This window comes from Callithrix jacchus, chromosome 1, assembly GCF_049354715.1.
Source record: "Callithrix jacchus isolate 240 chromosome 1, calJac240_pri, whole genome shotgun sequence".
Lineage (NCBI taxonomy): Eukaryota > Metazoa > Chordata > Mammalia > Primates > Cebidae > Callithrix > Callithrix jacchus.
Window position 1 is genome coordinate 64,096,976 of NC_133502.1, and position 27,668 is coordinate 64,124,643.

General features: G+C 43.3%; 1 protein-coding gene and 1 long non-coding RNA gene across 4 annotated transcripts; one reads left to right on the plus strand and one right to left on the minus strand.

The window, feature by feature from the left end:
* Positions 1 to 12,488: 12,488 nt before the first annotated feature.
* CCDC70 (coiled-coil domain containing 70) lies at positions 12,489 to 25,233 on the minus strand. Of its 3 annotated transcripts, none has more exons than XM_078355787.1 (2): positions 24,974 to 25,233; positions 12,489 to 13,406 (listed from the first exon to the last, which is right to left on the minus strand). In XM_078355787.1, the coding sequence occupies exon 2, from the start codon at positions 13,357 to 13,359 to the stop codon at positions 12,658 to 12,660; it is 702 nt and encodes a 233-aa protein (XP_078211913.1). In that variant the 5' UTR covers positions 13,360 to 13,406; positions 24,974 to 25,233; the 3' UTR covers positions 12,489 to 12,657. The 3 variants fall into 3 exon arrangements, with proteins under 3 accessions (XP_078211913.1, XP_078211936.1, XP_002742696.3); XM_078355810.1 differs by lacking the exon at positions 24,974 to 25,233 and adding an exon at positions 17,017 to 17,059; XM_002742650.6 differs by lacking the exon at positions 24,974 to 25,233 and adding an exon at positions 16,806 to 17,037 and having other exon boundaries at positions 12,490 to 13,406.
* Positions 21,144 to 27,635, plus strand: LOC128931564 (uncharacterized). Its single transcript, XR_008480051.2, has 3 exons — positions 21,144 to 23,738; positions 24,008 to 25,168; positions 27,052 to 27,635. It is a non-coding gene; the product is annotated as an uncharacterized LOC128931564 (long non-coding RNA).
* Positions 27,636 to 27,668: the final 33 nt, after the last annotated feature.

Sequence of the window (27,668 nt, forward strand, 5' to 3'; positions counted from 1 at the left end):
ATGTGAAAGTCTTATTAGGGTACTGGATTTTCTCATAGAACAGCCTGGGCTTAGGAGGTCAGGGACCAGAAACCAGCATGCTGTAAGGAGCACGGGAAGTCCCTGTCCGGGACTCTCACTTCATTGTCTCTGGAAATGTGTTTTGCTCTTTTCTTCTCCTCCCGCAGACTGATTTTCTCTTTTTCTCAGTCCACAGGAAAAGGAGACATCCATTGCCAACAGGCCCAGCTCTGCTCATGTTCCCATTGACCAAAGTGGTTATGAAGCTCAAAAATCTTTGTCTTTTTATTTGTGATCTGTAGGGCCCAGGGCTGTGGCTTTTCTTGCCCAGAGCATTTCCTAAGGGAGGCTCTGGTAGGCCTTAGATTCCCAGAATCTCCCAGATTTGTAAATACAAATCAACCTGTCTTGAGAACTGAGAACAAAACCATGAAGCCCAGTGTTACCATCTTTTTATTAGGTCCTTTTGGAAATTCTAACAAATGCAGCAAAACATTAAAGAGAAATAAGAAATACAAATATATTGCATATAAATTTAATACATAACAAAAGAGCCTTCATATAGTGAAGGGAAGAGTTGTTTAATACATTGTAAAGAAATTCCTAATTAGCAATTTAGAAAAATTTCTCTGGCCCTTACCTTTCTCCATATATCAAATACCAATTTAATTCCATATACATTCAAGAGTTACATAATTAAAAATAAGCTACTGGAGGGGTGATGTGGTCTGGATCTGTGTCCCCACCCAAATCTCATCTTGAATTGGAATCCAAATTTTAATCCCCAGGTGTTGGGGGAGGGACCTTGTGCAAGGTAATTGGAGAAATTTACATCTTGGTTTACTATTTCTACTTTCTTGAGCCTAAACTGAACAAACAATCCAAAATTGGGACAAATATATTCATTGTAAAAATGTTTATAATGAAGCAAATTTAACAACAAACACAATGCTCAATTATTAATACATGGCTTAGTAGAATGACTTAGTAAATTATGGCCCATTCTCTCAAGCACACAAACATTCATTGAGCACTGCATAAGCCAGGCTCTGTGCAAGGAGCTGCAGGTACAGAGATAGACAAGACAGAACCTCTGCCCTGCCTTCTATGTAATACAGCATATGACATGGGTGTGGGGAGAAAAGGCAGGAAGTAGACATTTATTGAGAGATTTCTGTATGCTTGGCATTTTGCCTATTAACATAGGTAATCTGTGAAGCATTTAATCTTCTGAAGTGTTTACTTACACAGCATTTAAATGATAAGTTGGGGTGGGAAGAGGGCTTCAGAGGGGGTCACATTGTGCAGCTTGGACAGAGCTGTGTGCATCTTGCCAAGTTACTTATCTTCTGTCACTGGTCCTCAATCCTTGCCTCTCAGGTCACTCCTTGGAACACCGGTGAGTGTCAAGTTTCGGCTGGAAGAAGGAGCTTTAGCTTTGGGTCTCCCTTCCAGCCAAATCTTCAATTTCCTGCAGTGTAGAAATTCTGGAGTTGTTGCTGGCTGGAGGTCCTGGAAATCCTACTAATTTCCGGGGAAATCCGCCTCTCCCTATCCTGCTCTCCAGCTTGCATCTCAAACCCAACAGAGTATTCTTCAAACATAGGCCCCTCTGTAGAACTGAATCCCACCTCCTATAAAACAGTTGGGGTGATAAACAGCGCATTACATGCTCACATGCAAAAACAAGTGGGCAAACAAAGACTTTTAATGGTTTCCCAATACCTAATAGACTTACACACCAAAATTAATTTTCCATCATTACCTGCTTTCTAACCACCCAGCTCCCCCAAACATCATCTCCCTTCAATGATTCCATTTTAGAATCATGAGGATAAGACCACACAATAATAAAGTCAGAGTGTACAAATTTAACAAAAGTAAATAATATCCTAAATGCAAATGATGGGAAAAGAAGTTAACTGAGTATTAACCAAGGCACAGAGTAATTTTTGTAGCATGTGTGAATCTATGCATAGGAAATGATTATTGAGAACCTAACAGGATATCTGTTCTCACAATTAAGCTTCCTTTCAAACTGGTAAAATATATGGTAATGAAATGATTTTATGACATCCTGAATTCCCTGCCTGAAGATCTCTTAATAGACAGACCACCAGGGGCCACATAGTGGTCTGCTGACCACACTTGAAGAGGAAATCCAACAGGAGCTATTAAAAGAGAACATAATTTGGGACGAGGTCATGGTGGAGTCCAAGGAGTTTGTGGAAGATGTTCCAGAAGCCAAGAGGCCAGTGCTCTGACAAATAGTTCCCAGTCACCCTCCAGTGACATGTGTTCCTGTTTTTCTGGGAACACCCCTAGGAGAGCTGCAAAGAACAAACGAGGGAGGTCACAGGGCTGAGGATTAAAAGGAGCCAGTCAGTGAAGCCCCAGCTTACGAAGAGATCCGCTCTAGGAAACCTAGCAGACCAGAGGCAGAGAGGGAAACCTAGCTAGGAAAGAATTACCTTGGGTGAAAACACAGGAGGGAGGAAGAGCAGGGGAGAAGGAAAGGGCTTTGGTTTTGGAGTTGGGGTTTACACTGATCTTTGTGGCTAAGGAGGAAAAGACAGTTGTCTCCCACAGGTCTCCTACCTGGAGGCCTTCAGTAAGGTTTGTCTGGGTGGTTTTGTACAGGAGGCAGGAGCTGAGCCTGACCAGGAGGCTGCATGTGGGCTTGTGCTCATGCCCTGATCAGCAGCTCCTGCAAGTCCTTGTTCTTTTCTTCCCAGTTCTGTGCCCCTTGCGCAGCCACAACCTCTTGTGCCCAAGAAGCTCAAGAAATGACCCCTGGGCCAAGTCAGAGTCTGGCTGACACTCCAGTGGGTTTGGGGATGGGTAGGTGGGTAGAGTGCCAAGGGAACTGTCATCAGAATATCTTCTTGGTCATGTGTCATGCTGTGGTATAAGGGCATTGGCATCAAAACCAGGGTGTTTGTGGATGTAAGCCCTTGGAGTGTAAGGAGCATGTTAAGCTCCTTCACTTTGCTCGCCGCTAAAGAAGCAGATCTGTCCATTGGTGAGCTTCATGCTTTAGTTGCTTTAAGGAAAAGGCATTTGGAAGTGACTGTTGAATGAAGCATTTTTTTTTCTTGGAAATGGAGTCCTGCTTCTGTTGCCCAGGCTGGAGTGCAGTGGCATGATCTCAGCTCACTGCAACCTCTGCCTCCTGGGTTTCAGCAATTCTCCGCCTCAGCCTCCCAAGTAGCTGGGATTACAGGTGCATGCCACTACGCCTGGCTAATCTTTTGTATTTTTAGTAAAGACAGGGTTTCACCATCTCTGCCAGGTTAGTCTTGAACTTCTGACCTCATGATCTACCCACCTTGGCCTCCCAAAGTGCTGGGATTACAGACATAAGCCACTGCGCCTGGCCTGAACAGAGCATTTTAATTTGGTTGAAAAAAATCTGGGTTCTGTAACCGAACAGCCTGGGTCCAAATCCCCATTCCACCTTTTACTGATTGTGTGACCTTGGGCTCCCTACAGGTCAGGTTTCTCGTTTGTAACCAGAGCTAATACTAGCGCCACGTCCCTGGGTTGTTATGAGGATTAACTGAGATATAATGTGCTGCACAGCATTAGAACAGTGCTTAAAGCACAGTAAGCTCTCTGCCAACACTAGCAGTTGTTCCCTTTCTCAAGGCTTTGCTAGCGTCTTTGCTCTGCAGCAAAGGGTAAAAGCTGCATTGATTAGGGAAATGTGGGTCTAGAACTAATTAAGCTAGCATCTCATTGTGTTGCTAAGCAACCAGCTCTAGTTCTGCAAATGTGCAGCTTGGTGTGCAGTTACCGCCCCTACCAATCCAGCCCCAGTCAGACTGTCACGAAGCATTGTTTTATATTACTTAAGAGCTCGTTTCAAATTGTGGAGGAGGAGGGAGGCAGGCACAGACAGTGCAGCCATAAAACATGAGCAAAACCAGCACTTCTGGCTCGAGGAGCTCACAGTGGGTGCAAAAATAGGAAAACAAGTAATGAAGTGTGCTCCTACCCACCTGCAGCTGAAAGAGGGGGAAGTCACCCGTATGACTCACCCTTCCCTGGGGTTAAGGAGGTGATCGTGATTTTCAGAACAGGATCCTCCATACATCAAGGGGGCATCTCTCCTTTGCCTGCATTTGCGTGTGGGGTTATAAGGCCTGGATACAAACCTGGATGTGTGGTTCCTCAGTGGGAAGCGGCAGGATGAAAAATGCCTACTATGGCCTCACATTCCTTCCCTCGGGGAAGTCAGAGGTCATCAAATAGTCCTTCCTTCATTCATATATATCATTAAACATGTATTGAGTATCTATTGCATGCCCAAGATTTGCTGGGCACTGAGGATAAAACTTAAAGCAAGACAGTTACTCTCTATCTTGTCCTGGTTCTTAGTTAAAAAATAGAAAGGGCCCAGGACGGTAGCTCATGCCTGTAATCCCAGCACTTCGGGAGGCTGAGGCGGGCAGATCACGAGGTCAGGAGTTCTAGACCAGCCTGACCAACATGGTGAAACCCCGTCTCTACTAAAAATACAAAAAGCCAGGCATGGTGGCAGACACCTGTAATCCCAGCTACTCGGGAGGCAGAGGCAGGAGAATTGCATGAACCCAAGAGGCAGAGGTTGCAGTGAGCTGAGATTGCAGCATTGCACTCCAGCTGGGGCAACAGTGCCAGACTCTGTCAAAAAAAAAAAAAAAAAAAAAGTGAGAGAAAGAAACCTACTCTTGCTAGCTTATTATAAATGGTATTTATTGAAGGAAATTAAGTGGCTCAGGAAGTTTCCCCCATCGCCAGAGAGTGAGGGTAGATGGCTACACAGCCAGGAACATTATGCAGAGAACAGTTCTGGATTGCTTCAAAAGAGCCCCTACTGCCCCTTCAGCGGGGTGTGGGTTCTGGCTCACACTACTGTACCAGGCAAGGACTCCTCCGGCAGGGTCTCTATCCCTGCTCCTTCTGAAAGCTTGATTTCCTGCCCTCACACAATGACTTTCATTTGGCATCTTTTTCTTCACTGAGGTCTAGCATGGATGCCTGTGATTCGTGGAGTCTGAGTCACATGTCTGAGTTCTGGCTGCAAGGAAGGCTGAGAAATAAATTTCTGACTTTTGCAGATAATATGGGAAATTTTCTAAACACAAGAAGGGTGTTCCAAAGGTACTGGGCACCCGCAAAGCCTTTGAGTGTTCCCTGAGTTGTCTCTGCCCTTTTCTCCTTACAGTCTGCTAGAAGATTCAGCAAGGGTGACCAATGCTGGACCAGGGGAAGTACATGTAGAAGAGGGACCCCAGAAGGATCACCCAGATGATGAGGTCAGGGAAGGCTCCTCAGCCATATCTAGGCTGATACTTGAAAGATGAACGTGAGCTCATCCTGGCAGAGGCTGAGGGAAGAATATCTCAATTACTGGAGTGACACGTGCAAAAGTCCAACTTCACAAGGGAATGCCACACTTCAGGGAAGTGAGAGATGTTCTGTGTGTCTAGAGCAGAAGAATGGGGCAGAACGACTGGTGACTTAACAAGCCCTCTGGTTGATTCTGATATATGAGGAAGTTCAAGAAATGTTGCTTTAAATAATATGCTTATCTTACTACTTTAAAAATTTTTAGTGTTAGGCATTATATACTGACTTCCCACAATCAAAAAATGAGCAGACTTCCCATCCCCTCTCTCATTTCAATACATATATTGTAATTTGGGTGGATCACTGTTTGGTGGTATTTATGTTTTACATAATGACATAAATGCCATTCACAGCTGCGTATGTAGTAGACCATACTATTCTTCCTTTCCTGTACAACTCTTTGTTTGACATTAACATGTAATGTCATTTTTCTCTCAGTTGCTGAGTTTTCTCCGTACTTACTACTAGTTCACTCTCAAGCCCTCCTCCAGCAGTGTTCATCTCCTTTTAACACCTTCAATTACTTTAGGAATTTCATTAATTTCATCTCATCTTTTTAAATGACCTCTGACTGCTCCAGTCCAGACTGGGGTCCTCTCTGGGCACGGGCCACAGCTGTCTCCTGTTTCCCCTCCCCTGACCACTGTATTGGGTCTCCTGCTTCCTGATGCCACCTCTACCCCTGTCTTGCTTAACCCCCACAATTTGGTGGTGCTTCCTAGAAAAGGGTGCATTCGTGTAAATTGAGACCCCAAGTGCCTGAAAAATGCTGTTATCTAACCTCATTCTTGATAATTCATCTAAGAATACAACTTGCAGTTGAAAATCATTTCTCTCAGAATTTTGACATCAGTCTTTCCTTGTCCTCCATTGTCCTGGCATCCTCCAGTGGTGTCATTGAGAAATCTGAAGCTACTTTGATCGCTTGCTTTATTTTATGTAACTTTATTTTTATTGTGTTACTTGCTCTTATTCTGTCTCTCTTCCTCTTTTTCTCTTTAGGAGATTTTAGGCCCTCTATTTGCTCCCAGTATTCTGAAATCCCATAGTGGCGAGTCCTGGCTGGGTCTGTTTTCATCCATTCTTCTGAGCACTCATGAGCCCTTTCCATCTGCACACTTGTGTTCTGGAACATAGTCTTGAATAATTTTGTTGAGCATGTCTTCCCCTACATTGTTTTCCTTTTCTTTCTTTTTGGATCTCGATATGTCGAGGATGGAACTCCTGGTCTAAGCCCCTCTCTCTCTCTCTCTTTTTTAAACTTCACCTCTCTGTGTTTGTCTTTTTGCTCATCTTCCTCAGAGGGTTCTTCAATCTTATCTTCCAACTCACTTCTTGAACTTTTCATTCCTGCCATGTCATATTGTTCAATAACTCTGTTTTTGGTTTTCTGAAGATTCCTACCGTTCTGTTCTTGTTTCAGTGATGCAATATCTTTTCTTATCTCTCTCTGGATGTTAATAATAATTTATAATATTTTAGAAGCTTTCTTTCTCCCTGTATGTTCTCTATTTCCTCCAAGCTACAGTTATTTATTAATTTTAGGCTACGTCATATTAGAGGCTTTCCAAAAGTGCCTGGTGACCCTTGGATGTGTGCTCATATTTATGAGAGGAGCAATAAAACAGTTATTGGCAGCTCTGTGTGAATGGGCAAGTCCTCAGAGTTAGCATTTCTAGGCCTATTCTGAGCTGGTCAAATTCCCCAGAGATGTTTCCATTCTCCTGCTGCAAGGGACAATGTTGGCTGCCACATTCTGGGAGCTGAGTGAGGAAGGAAGCCTGGAAAGCCTGTGCGTGCTCTCACTCTCTCTCTCTCTCTCTCTCTCTATGTGTGTGGTGAGAAAATTATCTATTTTTTATAATAAGTTACCCTAAAATTTAGTGGCTTAAAAAATAAACATTAGTTTGCAATTTCAGTGGGTTGGGAATCTAAGAACAGCTTAGCTGGGTGGTTCTAGCTGAGGTCTTTCATAAGATTACAGTGAGGTGTGGAACAGCTGCAGCCATCTGGCTCAGTCTGGAGTTTCTGCCTCGCAAGTGGCTTGCTTACTTTCTTGGCAAGTGGCAAAGGATGCCAGTTATTGGCAGGAGGCTTCATTTACTCCCCGTGTGTTCTCATGACATGGCAGCTGCCTTCTTCCAGAGAACACGATGCAAGAGAGAGCAAGGCAGAAGCCACAGTGTCTTTTATGATCTAGCCTTAGAACGCTGTCATTTTTCTTATTATTCCATTGAGCATACAGATCAGCCCTACTCAGCGTGGGTTGGGATGATCCAAGGGTGTGCATACCAGGATGGGGAGAATCACTAGGAGTCATCTGGTAAGTTGGCTCTTACAGTGGGGAGGGGCTGGGTGGGAGAGGGGGAGGAGGAAGGTCTCAACACATAATGTACAATTTTACCTTTTAGCCATTTTTTTTGGGAGATATTGCCATTTTCTGCAATACCTGATATCTGCAGTTTGAGGATCCCGAGTTTTGTCCTCCCCAAAGAATAATACTCCTATCTTCTACAGAATGGAGGAGCGGTTTGTAGGGGAGAGAACTGAAGAGTTTGCTTCTTGAAAAGACTCATGTAGTCTGTCTGTCCTTGGTTCCTGTGCTTCAGGAAGCACCTGGCCTGCTAATTTTCCAGGCTTGGTGAGAGGGAGGTGGCCCTGCAGTGTGAGTTGGGTGCGTTCTTGGCTTTCCCCACTGCCAGTTTAGAAGTCAGCTTTAATATTTTGGCTAAGTCCATTTCCATTCATCCCTCAGCTTTTCTGCTTTCAAAATCGTGTTGCTATTGGTTTCTTTCTGATTCTCATTATTCTTGTGGATTTATTTCTGATTTTTAAAATCAATCCCTTTTCTGCGAGTTATTGGGAACTGAGGTGGGGGAGTAGAAGCCAGTGCATGCATTTGCTTTGTAACTTTTAACTGGACATCCCCTCCTCTTCTCTTTCATCCTCACTTCTTCTGGGCTTTGCCCTTCAATTTGAAAATTATTCTCTTTTCTTCCCCTCCGCCCCCCGATAAAGCTTCTGAAATGGGTCAAGAACCTATTTTAAAGGCCTAAAACTGAATAAAGACCCTTTCCATATGTGTTTTTAATTTCTCCTAAGAAAATGGATGGCTCTAATTAAATAGATAGTCACACACAAAAAAGCAAAGAACTTTTATATATTTCAAAATATTATCCAACCAGAACAGCACTATCATCTGCAGTGAAAAAGGGCATCAGGTAAGGGAAAGCAACTGAAGCAACAAAACTCATGCTATTGACCCAGCAGTAGTAGGATGGATGTTCTTGTATTGAGTCAACCACACTTCACCAAACTGCACTGCTTTAGTTCCTCCATGAAGGATGGCGCATACCCCTATGCAAAGAGGTAACTTGTACTGATTGATAATGAGAACTCATCCTCTCATCCAAGGATTCCTTAACTGAGAGAGCATTGGTTGTCAAAAGGAACAGAAGTATCTCTTGGGATGTTTGGAAATAGGTGGGGGTAATTTTTAGTTGTCATCAGAGATTGGGCAGCATTGCAGGCATGCAGTGGGGCCAGGGATGCTTAATATCTGGCAATGCTGAGAAAACACTGTACAATGAAGAACCGTCCTATCCCAAACGCCAAAGGCATCTTCATGGGGGCATCATATGCCTGGGAAGGTACCTTCAATGGAGTTGAAGTCACCAAAACAGAAACTAATCCAGAAAGTACTAGAACTTGGTTACATATATGCAGATCTAACAAAACATTAGAAGGAAATTTTAGCTGAAGAATTGAGAGGTGTCAGACCATATGCAGAATTTACCAAGCAAGTTTTCAAAAGTTTGCATAACTCTTAGACCCTCACTCACATTGAAGATACCAAAGAGTCAAGAGTAGGGAATTTCTAGAGAATTTTGGAAGATTTACTTATAAAGGCCCTATATTGTGAATACTTAAACTCCCATCAAGGGGAAAGACTTGGGAAGGGGCTACACTCTACTCCAAGTCAAGAGAGACAAAGACTTTAATGTCACATATGTAGCTTAAAACATGGTACCTACAGTTTGGGTCACTTAGTCTTGGTGACTAAGTCATGCCTGCGAAATCCAAAGGGTGAGAGAGGTTGACTGAAGCAGCTGCTAGTATCAGAGTAGAGAGTTACGGTTTGAGAAGTAATTGCATTCCAGAGTTTGTTGAAGCCAAAATGAATGAATGTATCCCCACGGAGAAGACATAGGCTTTGCAAAGGAAAGAGAACCAGTGTCTTAGATCCTTTGCAAGACTTCCGAGAAGGTTGGGAGTACCATGATTGTGTAAGGCCATGGTAAGTGTAGTAAGCAACTAGCTGAATAGTTGCATCTCATGCTCATGGATGGGAGGGCAGGTAAGAGTGTCCGTCCTCTTAATGTGTGTGTATGTTGGGGGTACCAACCTATTTTAATGGTAGATAGAGAGGTTCTGGAAAAAAAAAGAGTTCATTTGATAGCGATGGGGAATTGCCATCCAGTATATGCAGTCCATGATGATCATGGGTATATCCGGATAAATTAAGGTAAGGGGAAACTTTAAGAAGACAAAGAAGAGGTCCACATAAGCTATTTTGAAACAAAAAATCATTGGCCACAGGGGCTTGTGGCAGGAGCTGGTGCTCGCTCATTGGTGGAGACAGCCATTGCTAGGCAAGTCTTATACAAGCAGCTTATCTGGAATGCCACAATCTTGCGGAATTTCTTGTGGTAGCCCTGCTACAGACTTGTGTCGAGCAGCAAGATGTGCAGGACATGCAGGATGTTCAGGGGTTTATGGGTTTTTAGAAGGTCCTTGTGTTCTTATCTCAGAAATATGAGCATGAGATCCCCTCCTTCATGACTGCCTGGCTTCACTTTGCTTGGGCCTCATGTAAGTGACTTCCCCTTGGCATTGACTTCACAGGGCAAGGGGTAACCAAGGAACCACAAAAGCCACCATAAAGAGCAGGAAGCAGCTTTAAACAGCTGTCAAATCCAGAGGAGGTCAAAGCTACAGCTCTAGAATAGGACCAGTCATGGAAGAACTTTCCTGCCCTCCATCCCCTCTACTTCCACCTCAGAAGGATCTAAACCTACATGAGCACAACCAGGAGAGAAAAAGGAGAAGTAACCACTGTTTTACCTTCTCTTCAGCTGCAAGATTTCTGGGGGAGAAGGAAAGAAAAGCACACTGCCATGTGTGTTCCTACGCAACTGTCTTGCATGCTCTGCTCATGTACCCCAAAACCTAAAATCCAATAAAAAATTTAAAAAAAAAAAGATTTCTGATTGCTGCAGAGCCTACTTGAGGGTTCAGAACTTTGACCATCACATGGGAATGGAACATCTTAATTACTGAATTGGGGCTGGGTGCAGTGGCTCACGCCTGGAATTCCAGCACTTTGGGAGACTGAGGTGGGAAGATCATGAGGTCAAGAGATCGAGACTATCCTGGCCAACATGGTGAAACCCCATCTCTACTAAAAATACAAAAATTAGCTGGGTGTAGTAGCATGTGTGCGTGTAATCTCAGCTACTCAGGAAGCTGAGGAAAGAGAATTGCTTGAAACCAGGAGGTGGAGGTGGCAGTGAACTGAGATCGCACCACTGCACTCCAGCCCGGGCGACAGAGCTTGACCGTCTCAAAAAATATATATATACACACACACACATACACACACACACACACACACACACACACACACTGAATTGGGACTGTGTTTTTTAACTTAAAGTGACTGGAAGAATCCATGTGTCTACTTGAGTTTTCATTTAGGGACAAGGGTGGAGCTAGCCCCATTGATATGTTTAAAGGGACAAGAGAATTCTAGACAGCAGGAAGTCTAATGCTGGCACATAAGACCTTAGGAAATGGTCCACCCTCCTCAGGGCAGTGAGGAATAGCTTTGTTGAGGTTAATAATGTGAGGATGGAGAGGGCAATAGATGAGCAAGAGTCAGACCTTGCTCATGACACAGCCAAGTTGCTTTCCATGACCCAGAGCTGTGTTAGGAAGGGGCCATAATACTGAGAGGCAGACAATGTGGGTTCTGGTCCTGGCCCTCGCATTTGCTACTTGCTGGACCACATGCACTCACATTGATTCTTTAGGTCTCTGTTTCCTCATCTGTACAATGGGTCTATGCATCTTCCCTGCCAGCCCACAGAACTGTGGTGAAGGTCACATGAAGACGTGCATGAGAAAGTGCTTGTCAAGTAGTAGGGGACCCACCACAGCAAGGTAAGTTGATGTGTTGAAAACAGTGAAGGCCAGGCCTAAGGAAAGGGGAAGCAGGACACATTTGTGGTGGTGTTTCCTACTCCCTTACTTCTGGTCCTTTCCATAGCTTTCCCCATGTAGGCCATCTAATCTCCCCACCCCCAAAAGAAAAGTTGGGCACATAAGTTGCTTGACCGCATTCATGCACATTCATTCAATGTATTACCTCCCTAGGGTATTTTAATTTTAAAATGGATGAAAGCAGGAAGCCCCCCAAAAGGAACATATAATACAGAAACACAGGGACCATGAGACTTATGTGAGTGGGAATATGTGGGGGCCGGGAAACTGCCCAGGCCACTCTGTGGGTCAACTGGACTCCCTCATCAGGAAGGTCAGTGCTCTTGGGGGCCGCACTCTTGAGTCTCAGTCCCCATGCAAAGGCCCTGTTCTCATGCCTAAGCAGGGCAGCCGAGGCATTTGGTGGAACTTGGAACTGCCAGCAAGTGGGTTGTTCAGGGATTCTGCCTGAGTCCTCCACGTGGCCTACCAGGTGGGAAGAGGCACAGATGAAGAGTTAACGGCACGGTGGCCTTTACTGGAATGCTAACAGCCCTCTCCAGGCCTCCAAGATGGCCCCAAGTGAAGAGAAGTGACGTCCCCACAGTGTGGTGGAGGCAACAGTGTCTCAGCCCCTCTCCATCCCTGTATGTCTCTAGCTGGTGCTGCCCACGCCTCTCTTCCCCATTTTGACTCTTTTGAAGAGAGCCACAGCATCTCTACTTCCAAACACCCACACAGGCTGGGGTCACTGGGAGCTGCCTGGGACCGAGCTCTGTGGCCCCAAGGTGACATATGACCTTGAAGCATCACAAAACCTGGAAAAAATGTGGCCAGCCTTCCTCAAATAAGTTGGTTTTCCAAACCTTGTCTCAGGACTTTATTAGATCTTTAAAGCAAGGAGACAAGTGAGTGTGTATTTTCTCCAGCACATGGGTTCACCCTGGACTTGAATCCCATCTCAGTGGAGTCTGGACCGCAGGCTCTGCACCCGCATGCTGGCTATGCCCTGCCTCGTGAGAAGGCCGGTGAGCGCTGCCCTCTGTTGGTGTCAAGGGGCCCGTCCTCAAGCATCTGGTCCCTGGCAATGTGGCCATGGCCCTCCACCCAGAAGGCCTTCTCTTCCTCCCAGAGGGCATTCTCCTCCTCCCAGAGGGACTTTTTATCCTCCCACAGAGCTTTCTCCTCCTCAAGGAGGGCTCTTTCCTCCACCAACAGGGCATTTTCTTCCTCCCACAGGGCCTTGTCCTCCTGAAGAAGGTTCTGGTCTCTTTCCCACAAGGCATTGTCCTCTTTCCAGAAGGCCTTATCCTCCTTCCAGAAGGTGCAATATTTTTTCCAGAAAGTTTTCTCTTCCTCCCTGAAAGACTTTTCCATTTCCCAGAAGGATTTCTCCTCCTTCCAGAAGGTTTTCTCATCTTCCCAGAAAGGTCTCTCTTCTTCCCACAAACCCAGGATCTGGCCCCGGAAAGCATGGATCTTGCCTCGGAAAGTCCACATCTCTTCCCTGAAGTCCTCTATTTTCTCACGGAAAGTTTTCATCTCTTCGCGAAAAGCCTTTTCCTCCTGCAGCTTGTGCATTAGTTTCTTCTGGCGAACGCTGGGAGAGGATAGCACCAGAGGCCGGAAGCAGGCAAACCCCGTCCATCTGCTCACCTTGAAGGAAAACATCTTCCTTATCAGCTGGAATGGTGGGGTGGCCATGAGGGAGGACAGGACTATTGGCCAAGTCCAGGTCAGCTGGTCAAATCCTGCAGGGGCAGCAGAGAAGACAGGTCCGTGAGTGTCACATGCCAGGGGCTAACCCTTGGGTCTGTACTCCTGGATTTGGGAAAATGTAATCACTGCTCTTTGTCCCCATGGTGGTGTTCGTGAGGGACAAGCTGTGGTAGAGAAGCATGCAGGGTGGTCATGCCTTTGAGCTAGAGAGACAGTCAGGACATTCAAGCTCAAGGCTACTGAAACCATGGACACTCGGCCAACAAGGACAGATACCCTAGCTCTCAACTAGGGTATCAGAGCACACAGGTGTGACATTATACAGCCAAGAAGAATTTACGTTTGTCAAATCAATCCGAATGAACTTAGGTTTTGGTGTACTCACTTGGGAATGGTTCCTAGCTGCCTATAGGCGTGCTCACATGTGAATGTCCTCTATTATGAGGCTGGGACACAGAGGATAGACCCACTGACCTCAGCAGAGAGGAGGGGAGTGTATTGTGGGAAAAGTAGCTTCAAACAAAAAGGTGAGAGACAATGGTGAATGTTGCCAGTGTTGTGGACCAAGAAGACCCTCACATGATACTGAGTTATATGGAACAATCAGAAAGACATCTGATTACCCAGGAGCTCCAGTCACAGATATAAACCCTGAGGAAACTCGGGAACTGTGACCAGGATACATGTACAAGCGTGTTCAAGGAGCTTTGTTCATAAGAGCTCAACTTGGCCAGGCTCATGTGGTGGCTCATGCCTGTAATCCCAGCACATTGGGGGGCTGGGTTGGGCAGATCATGAGGTGAGGAGTTCGAGACCAGCCTGGCCAACATGGTGAAACCCTGTCTCTACTAAAAATACAAAAAAGGTAGCTGGGCATGGTGGTGGGTGCCTGTAATCTCAGCTACTTGGGAGGCTGAGGCAGGGGAATTGCTTGAACCCGGGAGGTGGAGGTTGCAGTGAGCCGAGATTGTGCCATTGAACCCTAGCCTGAGTGACAAGAGCAAGATTCTGTCTCAGAAAAAAAAACCTCAACTCTGGAAACAATCCAATCACCATTCCAAATAAAGTGGAATAAAAAATGGTGGTATATCCACATGGCAGATAGCACGGCTGCCTACAACAGCATGGATGAGTCTTCCAAATGCCATGCCGAAAGAGAGAGGCAGGATCAGGGAATTTCAAAGAATGAAGTTCCAAACAAGCAAATTAAACGCCATTGTCTAGGGGAACATACTTCAGTGTTAACACAGAAAGAGAAAAGCAAGAAAGTGGGTCCCACAGTCAGAGTAGTAGTTGCTGGTGTCAGGGGATCAAGGGTATGGGATGAGGAGGTGGAACTAAGGGTTGTGATTAGGTGAGTACCCGAGACAGGCTTCTGCAGCAAAAGCAGGATTCTGATTCTTTGCTTGGTGTTGGTTTCATGTGAGTCGTTATAAAAATGTGCTAAGTGGTACGTGGATATTTTATGTACCCCAGTTGATACCGTATATTTCACAATAAAATAAAAGCTAGGGAGAAGAAAGAAGGAAAAGAAAAGAGAAAGAAAGAGGGAGAAGGAAGGAAGGAGTAGAGGAGAGAGAATGATCTTCACACATTGCCATATATCTGAGGAATCGGATATTGAAACTATCCATAACAATTCCTGTAACTACAAACATGAGTCAAGGGATGAGAAAAAGTGCTGGACATGGGAAGGTGGTTAGAGTGCAGGAAAGAGCTCAGTGTTGTCAGATGAGGGGTGCATGCACTCGCTGAGAGCATTGCTTTGCATTTTGTGGCTTCTGGAGGAAGCTGCCAGGGTCTGGCCTCACTCAGTGGACCTCACCGACCCATCATCCACGAGACCTTTTGGGGAAATTTTCAGGGCTTTCTTAAGGTTTTTCCATTTCTGGCTCAGAAACAGGGAGTGAAGGAAGAGAAAAGACACATAGCTGGTGTGTGTGTGTGTGTGTGTGTGTGTGTGTGCCTGTGTGTGCACATGCATGCACACATATGAAGAGAGAGGGGCTAGGCTGTGGACAGCTGATGGCATCACCATCCATCCAGAACAGGGGGCACATTCTCAACTGCTCCCTCTCCCAGTCCCTCACCAGACCTCTCCTCAATCACCCAGCTCTCCTACCTGAGATCCTTAATATTTCTTGAAACTATGTCCCTATACCCTCTCCCCAACCACAGCCAGGTCAGGCCAGGATGACTGTAGGAGCCTCACTGCTCTCTGTATTGATCTTACCCTCTCATCCACCCCTGCGCTGAAGCCCTATAGGTGTTTTCTAAAATGCTCTCTTGTCATATCATGTCAGTTCATACACCTTCAAAGACCCCGTAGCCCAAAGATCAAAACTGAACGCCCTAGGAAGGGCCTGTGCAGCCCACCTCCAGCTTGCTTCTCCCTCTCCTTCCCACTCAGCCTGCCTCCAACTCCAAATCCAAGGCCCAGTATTAACTAGCTCTCTTCAGCTCTTGGCACCTGCCTGCAGTTTCCTGCCTGTATGGTGAGGCACATGCCTCGTCCTCTACTGAGGGCCCCTTTTCCTCCTGATGTGGGCTTGAATTCCTGCTCATCCTTCCCCTCTGAAAGCTACTCAGACCCTCCAGACAAAGTTCCTCTCCACCTCCTGACGCTGTCTATTACGCCACTGTTACTTGTCACACTTGATTGAAATTAGGTGTGGACATGTCTTCCTGCCATCTCTGTAATCTAGCAAACCTTGCAGCTATTGTAATATAAAGTCATCTATATAGGAGGGAATTGGAGAAAATATTGGTTGAATTGAGCTGAATTTAACTGCGCTTTGGAAGTTTGATTTTCTATATTGTATGATTTTGTCTGGAATCCTTCCAATATGTCCTCCCTCGCTTCCATGCCAGGCTGGCCCCTCTCCCTGGATAGCCTTGCCCAACCTCACTTCAGTTCACCTAGCAAATCCTTCAAGACTCAGATAAGGAGTCACCTCCTCCAGGCAGCTTCTCCTGATGCCCCCTCACGAAGCTCAGACTGAGCCTGTGCCCTTTCTGTCCCACTAGAAACATCTCATCTTCCATTTCTATGTCTGACATCCAGCAAAATGTCTGCCACAGGATGGATGTTCAGGAAATAGCAGCTGGATGAATGGCCGTCTACCGGGTTAAGATGTTAAAAAAAATCCACTTCCAAGTTTTTCTCAAGTGAACACTAAACTGTCTTTAAGAAGGAAATAAAATAACCATATCAAATAAATAGATGTGTATTAAGATATAAAGTACAAATATATAGATGTGTATTAAGATATAAAATAAAACTGTAGACATGTATCATGTATAAATGCATGCACTAAAGAAACATTCCTAGTTTTCAGTACTGTAAGACTAGGAACTTTTTAAGAAAAATATTATATATGACCTTATGCCTAGAACAAATACTACACAGTCTTAAGTCAGCAGTTACTTACTGCTTAGCTGCTTCCCAACTGGGCAAGTCCTGTAGCCCTCAGAGGTGGGCAGGCAGTCATTGTCACATCAGATCCCCAGTGATGCATGCTTGCAGGCTCACCCCAACACTGCTGGCGGTGACCCGTCTGTGCCCTTTCAGTCCTGACTCATAGGATGGAGAGGGGCAAGAAGGGGCTCCCCATAAGAGACTTTAAGGAAAGGAGGGAGCACCTGAAAGGTTTGAAAGAGTTCATCTTCCATCTTTGACTTCACTGATAGGGTGGTGCTGTTGATGACTCACAAGCGATTGTTACCTTAGGTTCTGTCAGCCCATTGGTTCCAGGAGCATGGTTCTAGGAAGTCATGTTCTGGTGGGGGCTTTGCATGAGATGAATCACTTCTCTTGCTGCTTTCCCGATTCTTTGGCTTTGGCTTTTGATAGTTTGACTATAATGTGTCTTGGTCTTGGGGTTTATTCTACTTGGAGATTGATGAGCTTCTTGTATATGCAGATTTGATGCAGTTTTTCACCATATTTCAGAAGTTTTGGGCCATTATTTCTTTAAATAGTCTTTCTTCAATTTTCTCTGTCTCCCCTCCTTCTAGGACTCATATAATGTGAATACTAGTAGTGTGAGGGTGTCCTCCAGGTCTCTAAAGTTGTATTCATTTTTCTTCATTCTTTTTCTTTCTCTTGCTTAGATTAGATAATCTCAACCTATTTCCAAGTTCATGGATTTTTTTTCTTCTGTTAGTTCAAATCTGCTGTTGAGCCCCTCTTTAATTTTTCATTTTCAACTCCAGAATTTTTATTATGTAGTAAATTTTTAAAATAATAAAATAAATGAACATATCCATCATCTCATATAGTTACCCTTTTTTGTGCATTGTAGCAAGAGCACCCAAAATCTACTCTCTTAGCAAAAATCCTGAATACGAGGTTATTAACTCTAGTCCTCATGCTGTACCTTAGGTCTCTAAATTATTTATCCTTGTATCTGCAACTTTATACCCTTTCACCTCCGTCTTCCTGCCCGCTCCCCACACCTAGCAACCACCATTTTATTCTGTGTCTGTGAACTTGACTATTTTCTTTCTCTTTCTTTTTCTTTTTATTTTTTTAGATTCCACATGTAAGATTGTGTAGCATTTTTCTTTCTGTGTCTGGCTTCTTTCACTTAACGTCATGTTCTCCAGGTTCATCTATCTTGTGGCAAATGGCAAGATTCTCTTCTTATGACCAAATAATATTCCACTTTATATATGTACCACAATTTGTTTATCCATCCATCAATGGACCCCTAATCCATCCAGAATTTCTCCAGAAATTTTCACTGTGTCTCCATAATTTCTATTTGGTTATATATAGAACAGTATATATATATACTTCTCTCTCTTTATTTATACACACACACACACTTTTCTATATATATACTTTTCCACATAGATACTTTTCTATATATATATGTAAAGTATATATACATGAAGTCTGTGTGTATATATACATACTTTTATACACACACACACACACACACACACACACACACATGCTTTTCTATATCTGTTTGATGAGACATAGTTTTAAATTTTTTCCTTTAATGCTTGTTTTTTGAGACATCGTCTCTGTCACCCAGGTTGGAGTACAATGGCATGATCTTGGTTAACCGCAGCCTCAGCCTCCTGGGCTCAAGTGATCTTCCCACTCCAGCCTCTCAAGTAGCTGGGACTACAGGTGTCTGCCACCACACACAGCTAATTTTTTGTATTTGTTATAGAGATGGGGTTTCTCCATGTTGCCCAGGCTGGTCTCTAACTTCTGGGCTCATGTGATCTACCCATTCACCCTCCCACAGTGCTGGGATTATTGGTGTGAGCCACCACACCTGGCCTTGTTTGCCTTTCATTCTTTAGGGCCAGTTTCTTTTTGTTCTTTAACTACATTGGTAATGGCTGACTAAAAATCTTGGTCTAATCGCCCAATGTCTGCAATTCCTCGGGCACAGTTTATAACCAAAAACAGAATTACTCAGAGAATAACAGTTTCAAGCCAGGCCTGGTGGCTCATGCCTGTAATCCCAGCACTTTGGGAGGCTGAGGTGGGAAGATGGCTTGAGTGTAGGAGTTTGAGACCACCCTGCACAACATAAGAAGACCCTGTCTGTACAAAACTAAAATGAATTAGTCAGCTTTGGTTGTACATGCCTGTAGTCCCAGCTACTTGGAAGGCTGAGAAGGAAGGGATCATTTGAGTGCAGGAGGTTGAGGCTGCAGTGAGCTATGATTGTGCCACTGCACTGCAGCCTGGGTGACAGAGTGAGACCCTGTCTCAAAAAAAAAAAAATAGAATAACAGTTTCTATTGGCTGCTTTTCCCCTTTTCTACTGGCTGCTTTCCCCCTTACTCTGATTGCAATAAAGGGTTTCCTGTTTCTTTGCATGCCTCAAAAATTGTTGTTGAAGTTGGACACTTAATATAGTAACTAAAAATGAGAGTCCCACTCCCAAGTTTTGTTGTGGATGTTTATTGTTGTTGCTGTTGCTATTTGTTTGTTTGCTAACTTTCTTGGACAAATTCTATGAAGTCTGTATTTTTTTTGTCATGTGTGGGCACTGAAGTCTGCTTATTATCTTAATGATCAGCTAATGATTGGACAGAGATCTCCATGAACTGATGTCTCCTTTCCTTTGCTGAGGGTGTGTGTGTGTGTGTGTGTGTGTGTGTGTGTGTTTGGTGGGTGGTGGGGAGGTGAGGGTTGGGCATGCTTTTAATGATCATGCAGGCAGTTTATGATTCTGCCTTAGCCTTCATGTCCTTCTTGTGAGAGCCTCGAAGTCAGCCTGAGGTGAGAGATTATGGCCTTCTCAGGTCTTTCTCAGCCTTGTGCACAGTCACATGCACATGACCCAGATTCTCAGGAATATATCAAAACTCTTCAAAGTCTCCACTTTATACTCCAGTTTTTCTTTTTCAGTTATTGGTCAAGCCTCTGGTCAACCCCAACTGGTAATGACAAATTGGGCAGCTATGATATGAGATAATTACCACTATTTTTTTTTACCAGTGCCCTGAGGATAGGGTTAGTTGCACAGAGTAAGCGCTGAGTCAAGTCCGATAAATACAAGTTCTATAAAGGAAGCTTTTCAGTGAACTGCCAAACACGCCAAATAGTAATTCTTTGAGGATGGAAAGAATCCATCCTAACTCTTACTCAGTCATTCTGGAAATCTCAATTATTGGTTTTTAAAAACCATTCTTCTTTTCTAATATATGGGCTTAAGACTATCAGTTTCCGAGACAGCCGAGTAAAAATGGCTCCTGGGAGAACCTCCCACCTGCCACGGGTGGACAGGGCAGGATCTCGGGAAGTTCACACCGTCTGCAGAGGGGAAGGATCCTGGCCTCTCATGTTCCTGGGTAGCAACCTAGGATTCAATCTGTGAGATGGGGTCTATTAGCAGGAACCCCTTTCACTTTGCTTAGTTTTTCCCCCCTTTACACCTAATAATAAATTTTGTTTTTCTTACCATTCTAGGTGTCCACAAGCCTATTCTTTCCTGGTTGTGTGACAAGAACCTCATTTACAGCTAAACTGAGGAGAAAGTCCTACAACATTTCCACCTAAGGACACTTACCTGCATCTCACATGTTTTGATATGTCACCTTTGAATTACCATTCAGTTAAAATGTTTTCTGATACCATTGGAATTACTTCTTTGATCCATTGGCTATTTACAAGTATATTTCTTAATTTCTAAATATATGGGGATTTTCCAATTACCTTTTTGTTACTGATTTCCAGCTCAATTTCATTATGATTTGCACAGAGAATATGGTTTGTATACTCTAATTTCAATCATTTCAATTTGCTAACACTTGCCTTATGCCCCTGCATACATTCAATTGTGGTAAATGTTCCATGTCCACTTGAAAATAATTGGTATTCTTCAGTTGCTTGTTACAGTGTTCCCTCTCTATGTATGTCTGAATTAGGTTGAGTCTTTACCTACGTCGTTCAAACCTTCTATAGTCCATTTCACTATTCTTTCTTCAGCCGTGTCTAATCTACTGTTTTGATTCAGTCTTTGATTTTCTTTATTAAATATTATTACAATCTAGGATATTCACTTGGTTCTCAGTTTTTCTGGTACCAAATTTATCCATCTTGATTTTTAATTCCATGCATTAATTGTAGTTACGTTAAAGTCTATGTCTTATTATTTCTCAAGATCTAGATCTTCTGTGAATGTTTCTATTGTCTGTTTTCCCTCTGGATTTTCTGTCAAAACTTATTTTCTTATATGGCTTGTTCTTTTGATAGAGTGCCAATATTCTGAGGCTCTTCAGCATGTTATCTTCTTCCAGATGTATTTATTTTTTATTCTGGTAGGCAGAGAGGCTAGAAATGAATTACTTTAATCCAGTCTGGAATTGAGATAATTCTAAACTGGGCTTCCCTTCTTGTGAGATAGGCTTCTTCAGTTGATCCTTTCTTCAAACAAAAGCTCGTGGTATTTTTCAGAACCTCTCCTCCCTGATAGATCCTTAGGTCAATTTTAATCCTTAGACCTCTTTTACCTTGCTAAAATTTCTGTTCAAATTTCTCAGCCTTTCATTCACTGCTTTCAATTTGAAATCAAATGACTTGAGGGAAAAGAATCTTCAAATGCCATATTCACCTCCACTGTCTTTATTGCTTGTTCAGGTCTCGGTCTCAAAGTTTTTCTCCCTGACTAGGTGTCTGTGAGATGTCCAGTTCCTCAAGTTGTTCCCAATATGATATTTTGCCCCAAACAACCTAGTCAGCCTTTACCTAGTGCAACACTCATATGGGGGGTTATAACCAAAAGAGTCATATAATAGAACTTTAGAATGTTGACCTGACCAAAAGGCCCAAACTAGCAGTAAATAAATCAATAATAATAATTAAAGTAGCTAGCATTTGTTGACCATTTCCTATGCACTCAGCCACAGTCCTAAGTACTTTCGTATATATAGCCCATTTAATCTTAAAAATAAATGAACAAATTAGGTATTAATACCATTTCCATTTTACATATGAGGAAGGAAGTGCATAGAAAATTTCAGAAACTTGCCTAAAGCTACACAGAAGTAGAGCTTAGATTTGAGCCAAGACAGTTTTGCTCAGAGATCATAGTGCTTTAAAATAGAATGTCACTATAATAATATAGACATCAATAGCCCAAGTTACAATGAGCATTATAGCTGGGGAGTCAGAGAAGAACAACGAGCTACAAGAAATATTTTGAAGAAAGACTCAAAAGGTGATCAAATTGTTGCATGGCATGAAGATGAAGGAAAGGTCTCAATTACCTGGCCTCAAGATCTGGAAAGTGATCATGTGCTGATAGAAATGTGAAACTGAGCTGGAGTTGGTTTAGATGGGCTGGGGCAGTATTCTTACATGAAACTTTGGGATTCTCAGTGATTCATAATTCATAAAATGTTTGCTATTTCAGGTAAGCCTTATAGCCTCTGGAGGAAACAGCAATAAGATTATTATTGTTGAATGTGAATGGAGTACAGAAAGTAAATCAATTAACATCAGCAAGCTCATGGGATCAAAAAGGATATACTTTCTCCCCCTGCCTCACACTGTGTACCAAATCAAAAATTTCTATTCACTCAAGATAGACAGTTTAACTTAAATATTTTTAAATCAGTGCCTCATGAGTGACAGACATTTAACTTAAATTTTTTTCAATGCTATTATTTTAAAATATAGTTTACGATTCTCTCCAATTTTCAAGGCAATGCATGTTCATTGTAAAACAAAAATTAGAAAATAGAGCAAAGATGAAGAAGAAAATGAAAATCATCCATATTTCAATACTCAAAGGTAACCAGTATAAACATTTTGGGGTATATTCTTCTAATACATTTCCTGTACTTATGACCACATATAATCTATGCAGTTGGTTTTATTCTGTGTATGCTGTTTTGTGGCTTGCTTTTTCATATAATATCATTCAAGCATCCCAATTTCTTTAAACATTTTTGAGAACACAATTTTTCATTGCTGCCACAGTCTATACTTGCCTATGTTGGAAAATTATTCCATTAGGGATATATTATGGTTGACCCTTGAACAACATAGGTGTGGAATTCATGAATAACACAAACAGTATAGCATTGGATTAAATTTTAAATATTAAAAAGTACTCATAATTTAAAAAATAGATATGGTACAGCTCTGTTTATCGAAATGGACCAGCAGCAACAATATCACAGAAGCCATGCATACCTGCTGTGCACAGATCATAGGCTCTAATACTATACCCCACTAAGAGGAGACAGGGCTCCACTGATAAGTGACTATTTTTCTAGGGACAGGGGATGGAAAGTATAAACTCAACTTTGGACATATTTTTTAGACAGCAAGGAAACTTTTATGTCACATCAAAAGGACACAGGGGACCAGGCATGGTGGCTCATGCCTGTAATCCCAAGGCTTTGGGAGGCCAAGGCAGGTGGATCACTTGAGGCTAAGAGTTCCAGACCAGCCTGGCCAACACAGCAAAACCTATCTTTACAAAAATACAAAAATTAGCATGTAGTCCCAGCTCCTCCAGAACTGAGGCATGAGAATCACTAAACCCAGGAGGCGGAGGTTGTAGTGAGCCAAGATCGTGCCAGTGCACTCCAGGCTAGGCAACAGAGAAAAACTCTAACTCAAAAAGAAAAAAAGAATAATGTTCATAATTGCTTGAAATCCATGGAATCTCTAAGAATTCATGATACTAAAAAAAGAGAGAGAAAGAACTCATTTGTCACCATCTAAGGTGACAGTTAAGGCTATTAAGTCCATTTCTTTGAAAATAAGAAAATGAATGAATAATGTATTTTGTCTTTCCTTTGCAAACATCATGACACCAAAGCTCCAGTTGATACGGGCAAGCTATGGAGAAGAATGCTGATGGATCTACACAGAAGGAGTGAGTGAATCAGAAAGAAACTATTGTTTCACATTCCTAATTAAGTGATTAGTTTGGCGAGTTGATCCATTGGTTTTGAAAGCACTATATACATGGTTGATGGGAAACTAGACATAGTGTCTGAAAATAAAACTAAGTGGAATATATATCATTGCATGATAGAGGGATCAGGCTGTTATCTGTATAATGGTTAATTTAACACCAGGAAGTATGGGTCAGCCAGGTATCAGAGCCTCTTGATGTAACACAATGTGACTGTTTTTACATAGGCAAGTCTCTGGAAGCAGAGCCTGTGATCTACTGGGGGACGAGGAAGACTCTCTGGAGCCGGGGAGTGAAGGAAGCAGGAAAGGGCAGGGGAACGCTACGTGAGGCTGGGTCCCAGCTGGAGAAGGGCAACACCTGGATCCCAAGGGTAGCTCAGGAGCATGACCTGCTCCACAGGGTCTGCCCACCTTGAGGAGCATGCCACTGCCTGCAAGCTTCCCTCTGTGCACCATTCCCATTTCCCTTCTGCTTCAGCCACATGGTGTTGGTAAAGGGCATACTGTGAGGTGCCGGAATATAACCTCCATGGATACAGGTGAAGGGGGCTGAGTTGTGGCCTCCAAAATTCATCTGCTGAAGCCCTAACCCCCAGGCCCTCAGAATGTACTATTTTTGGAGATAGAACCTTTAAAAGGTAATTAAATTACAATGAGGTCATTAGAGTGAGCCTTAGTCCAACCTGAGTGGTATCTTTATAAGAAAAGGAAATCAGGACCTAGAAACACACAGGCTGAATATAAGGGGAGAAGGCAGCCGCCTGCAAGCCTGGAGAGAGGCCTCATAGGAAGCTAATCCCACTGACGCCTTGATCTTAGACTTCCAGCCGCCAGAACCGTGAGAACATTAATTACTATTGTTTGAGCCACCTCGTCTGTGGTACTTTGTTAGGGCAGCCTGAGCAAATGAATGCAGCAGAGATCTTTATTTTGCTTACTGTTTCATTCCCAGAACTTAGAACAGTGTCTGGCACATAATAAACATAGTTATTGAATAAATAAATAAATAAATGTTCTATTACTAGAGTTTTAAGTAGAAAGCAGGGGAAATCTACTTTCAGATTTTCTCTCTATATATCTGTGGTTTCTATTCTTTTGCCTCTCCCATCACACTTTTTATCCCAGCAGAGGTTTCATCCTTGCCTCCTCCTCCCATTTTCTTCTTCCAGTGAAGGAAGAATTTTTCCTTACCTTGGCAATTTCAGGGGACTTTCTCTACATTTCATTTTCTTCTGTGGATTCCTTTGGATCTTCGTTCTTGGTGATTGTGGCAGATTGACTTTTCCAAAGATGGCTTTAACATCTCCCATCCATACGCTCTTCTTACACTATGACCTCTCCAATACGCCATCAAGAGGCAGAGTCATCTCCTCCATCTGAACCCAGGTGAGCCTTCAGTTACTTCAACCCACAGAGTGCAGGTCAAGTGATGTGTAATCACTGAGGGCAGCTGGGTGCAGAAGCCCTTTCTACCAGCCAACCAGAGTGCTAATCTTCTCCTAGCTCCATGCTCACAGCCTGAAAACAACCACAGAGAGATTACCTATGTCATAGGGGCCAGCAAATCATTCTCTCTCTCTCTCTCTCTCTCTCTCTCTCTCTCTCCTCCCCCTCTCTCTCTCTCTCTCTCTCTCTCTCTCTCTCTCTCTCTCTCTCACACACACACACACACACACACAGCTGATTAATAAATACAAGTGCACCACTGTTTCTGAGGCTATATCATAAAAGATGAATGGTTTCCTCTGGATCTCTCTCAGTCCACTTGCTCTTAAATCCCAGCCCCTATGCTGGGAAGAAGCCCAGGGCTCATGAAGAGGCTGTATATAGTGTTCTGGCCCACAGCCCCAGCTGAGGTTCTAGCCACAGCCAGCGTCAGCTGCCACTATGCATGTGAGTGAGGATGCCTTCAGATGACTGCAACCCCAGCTATTGTCTGCATTCATATGAGAGACCCAAGTGAAAACCTCCCAGTGGAGCCCTGCCAACCCATAGAACTGAGAGACAGTATAATCATTAACAGTCATAATTGCTCATACTCCTTAGTTTGGAGTGTTTATGCCCCAGTAGATCATCAGAACAGTGATATTTGCTCTTTTCTTTACCACGGCATCAAAAGTTAAGGGGAGTGAAAATGTAACCATCTGATGTTTTAAAAAATATTCGTTTTACATGATAAATCTTTGTGTTCAGAGTGACATTCATTCACTTTTTTATTCATTAATTCACTCAATAAATATTGGTCAAGTGCTAATTAAGCATCAAATCTTGTGCTCACTGTTAAGAGGAGCCCAAAGTCCACAAATGCAGAAGAAATGGAAACAATTAAATACAAATACAGTGTGAAAAACACCACAGTCCAGGATACACTGGGGGTGTGCAAAAGACAAAGGGGCCAACTCTTTCTTATTGGAGTTCAATTGCACAGAGAGCAGGAGATAGCCAAAGAAGACTTCAGAGAGGATATGGACCAGGCCACGTCATGAAAACTGGGTGCTTTTCCAAGTTATTAGTTGGAAGGGTTTCTCAAACAGAGAGCCCACAAGAAGGGCGTGGAGCCATGGGAATCAGATCTGGAAACCCATGTTTCATGTGACTGGGGGTTTTAAATGCTGGACAGTGGCTGAAGGACTTAGTGCGGCGAGCTGCCTGCTGGGCCATGTTGAGAAATATCAGGCTGGAAAGATAGGTCCAAACCAAGTTATAAAGACCTTTGACTCTATCCTGAGAAGAAATTATAGGTATAATAAGAATTAAAGTATTATTTTAAATTTATTACAAATCAGCAAACATACTTGATGATAAAACACTCAGGGCTTACTGTGTGCCCATAATTTCACATTGATGTAAGTATACCAGCTGACTGATGCCTCCACTCTGACTGTTCAGGGCTCTTGTCTAGCTTTTAAATACTTTCAAAATATCCCCGAAGACATTATTAAAGAACAAGGCAAAGTGGGTAGCAGTCACTGTTTTGTAAATAACAGCCAATTTATTAGGCTAAGAAAACAGGTATGAATATTAGAAAGAAATCATCATTACTTATAGATGACTTGGCTTAGTACCTAATAAAGAGGGGGAGAGAAAATCAACTTAAAATTGTAGTTGATAATGACAGTAGAATGCCAATTCTCCCCAAATTTATGTATAAACTTTAGTGCAATCTCAAACAAAATTACAGAAGGGTTTTTCTTTCCACAGGGGAACATTTCAAGTAGCTGGGACTACAGGCACACCACCCCATGCCAAGCTAATATTTTATTTTTTAGCCTCACTACGTTGCTTGAGCTGGTCTCGAACTCCTGGCCTCAGGCGATCATCCTGCCTCAGCCTCCCAAAGTGCTCGGTCACAGGTGTGAGCCACCTTGTCCAGCCTGTTCCTGAAAGAGACGACTGGGTCCCTCTGTTCCAGAGCACCTTGGACACCTGCCGGGTTCCGCAGGACCCTTGGAATGTTAGAGCTTGACTCCCCAGCCTCTCAGATGCTGGATTTCTTTGCTGATTAAATTGTGCTAAAATACAGGTAACATAAAACTCTCCATCTTAACCACTGAAAAATGTCCAGTTCAGTAGTGTTAAGAATATTCACATTGTTGTGCAACCAATCTTTTTCATCTTGCAAAACTTAAATGCCACATCCCTTAAACACCAGCACCCCATGCTCCCCTTCCTCCAACCCCTGCACCCATCCCCTTTCTCCAGCGCCCATCGACTTCCGTTTCTATGAGAGTAGACTGTTCTGTCTTATGTGAGTGGAATCTTACATCTGCCTTTCTGTGGCTAGCTTATTTCCCAGCATAATGGCCTCAAGCTTGCAGCGTGGTCAGGGGTTGCCTGTGGTTTAATTCTTCTTCTTCTGGACTATGAACTACTTTCAGGACTCACA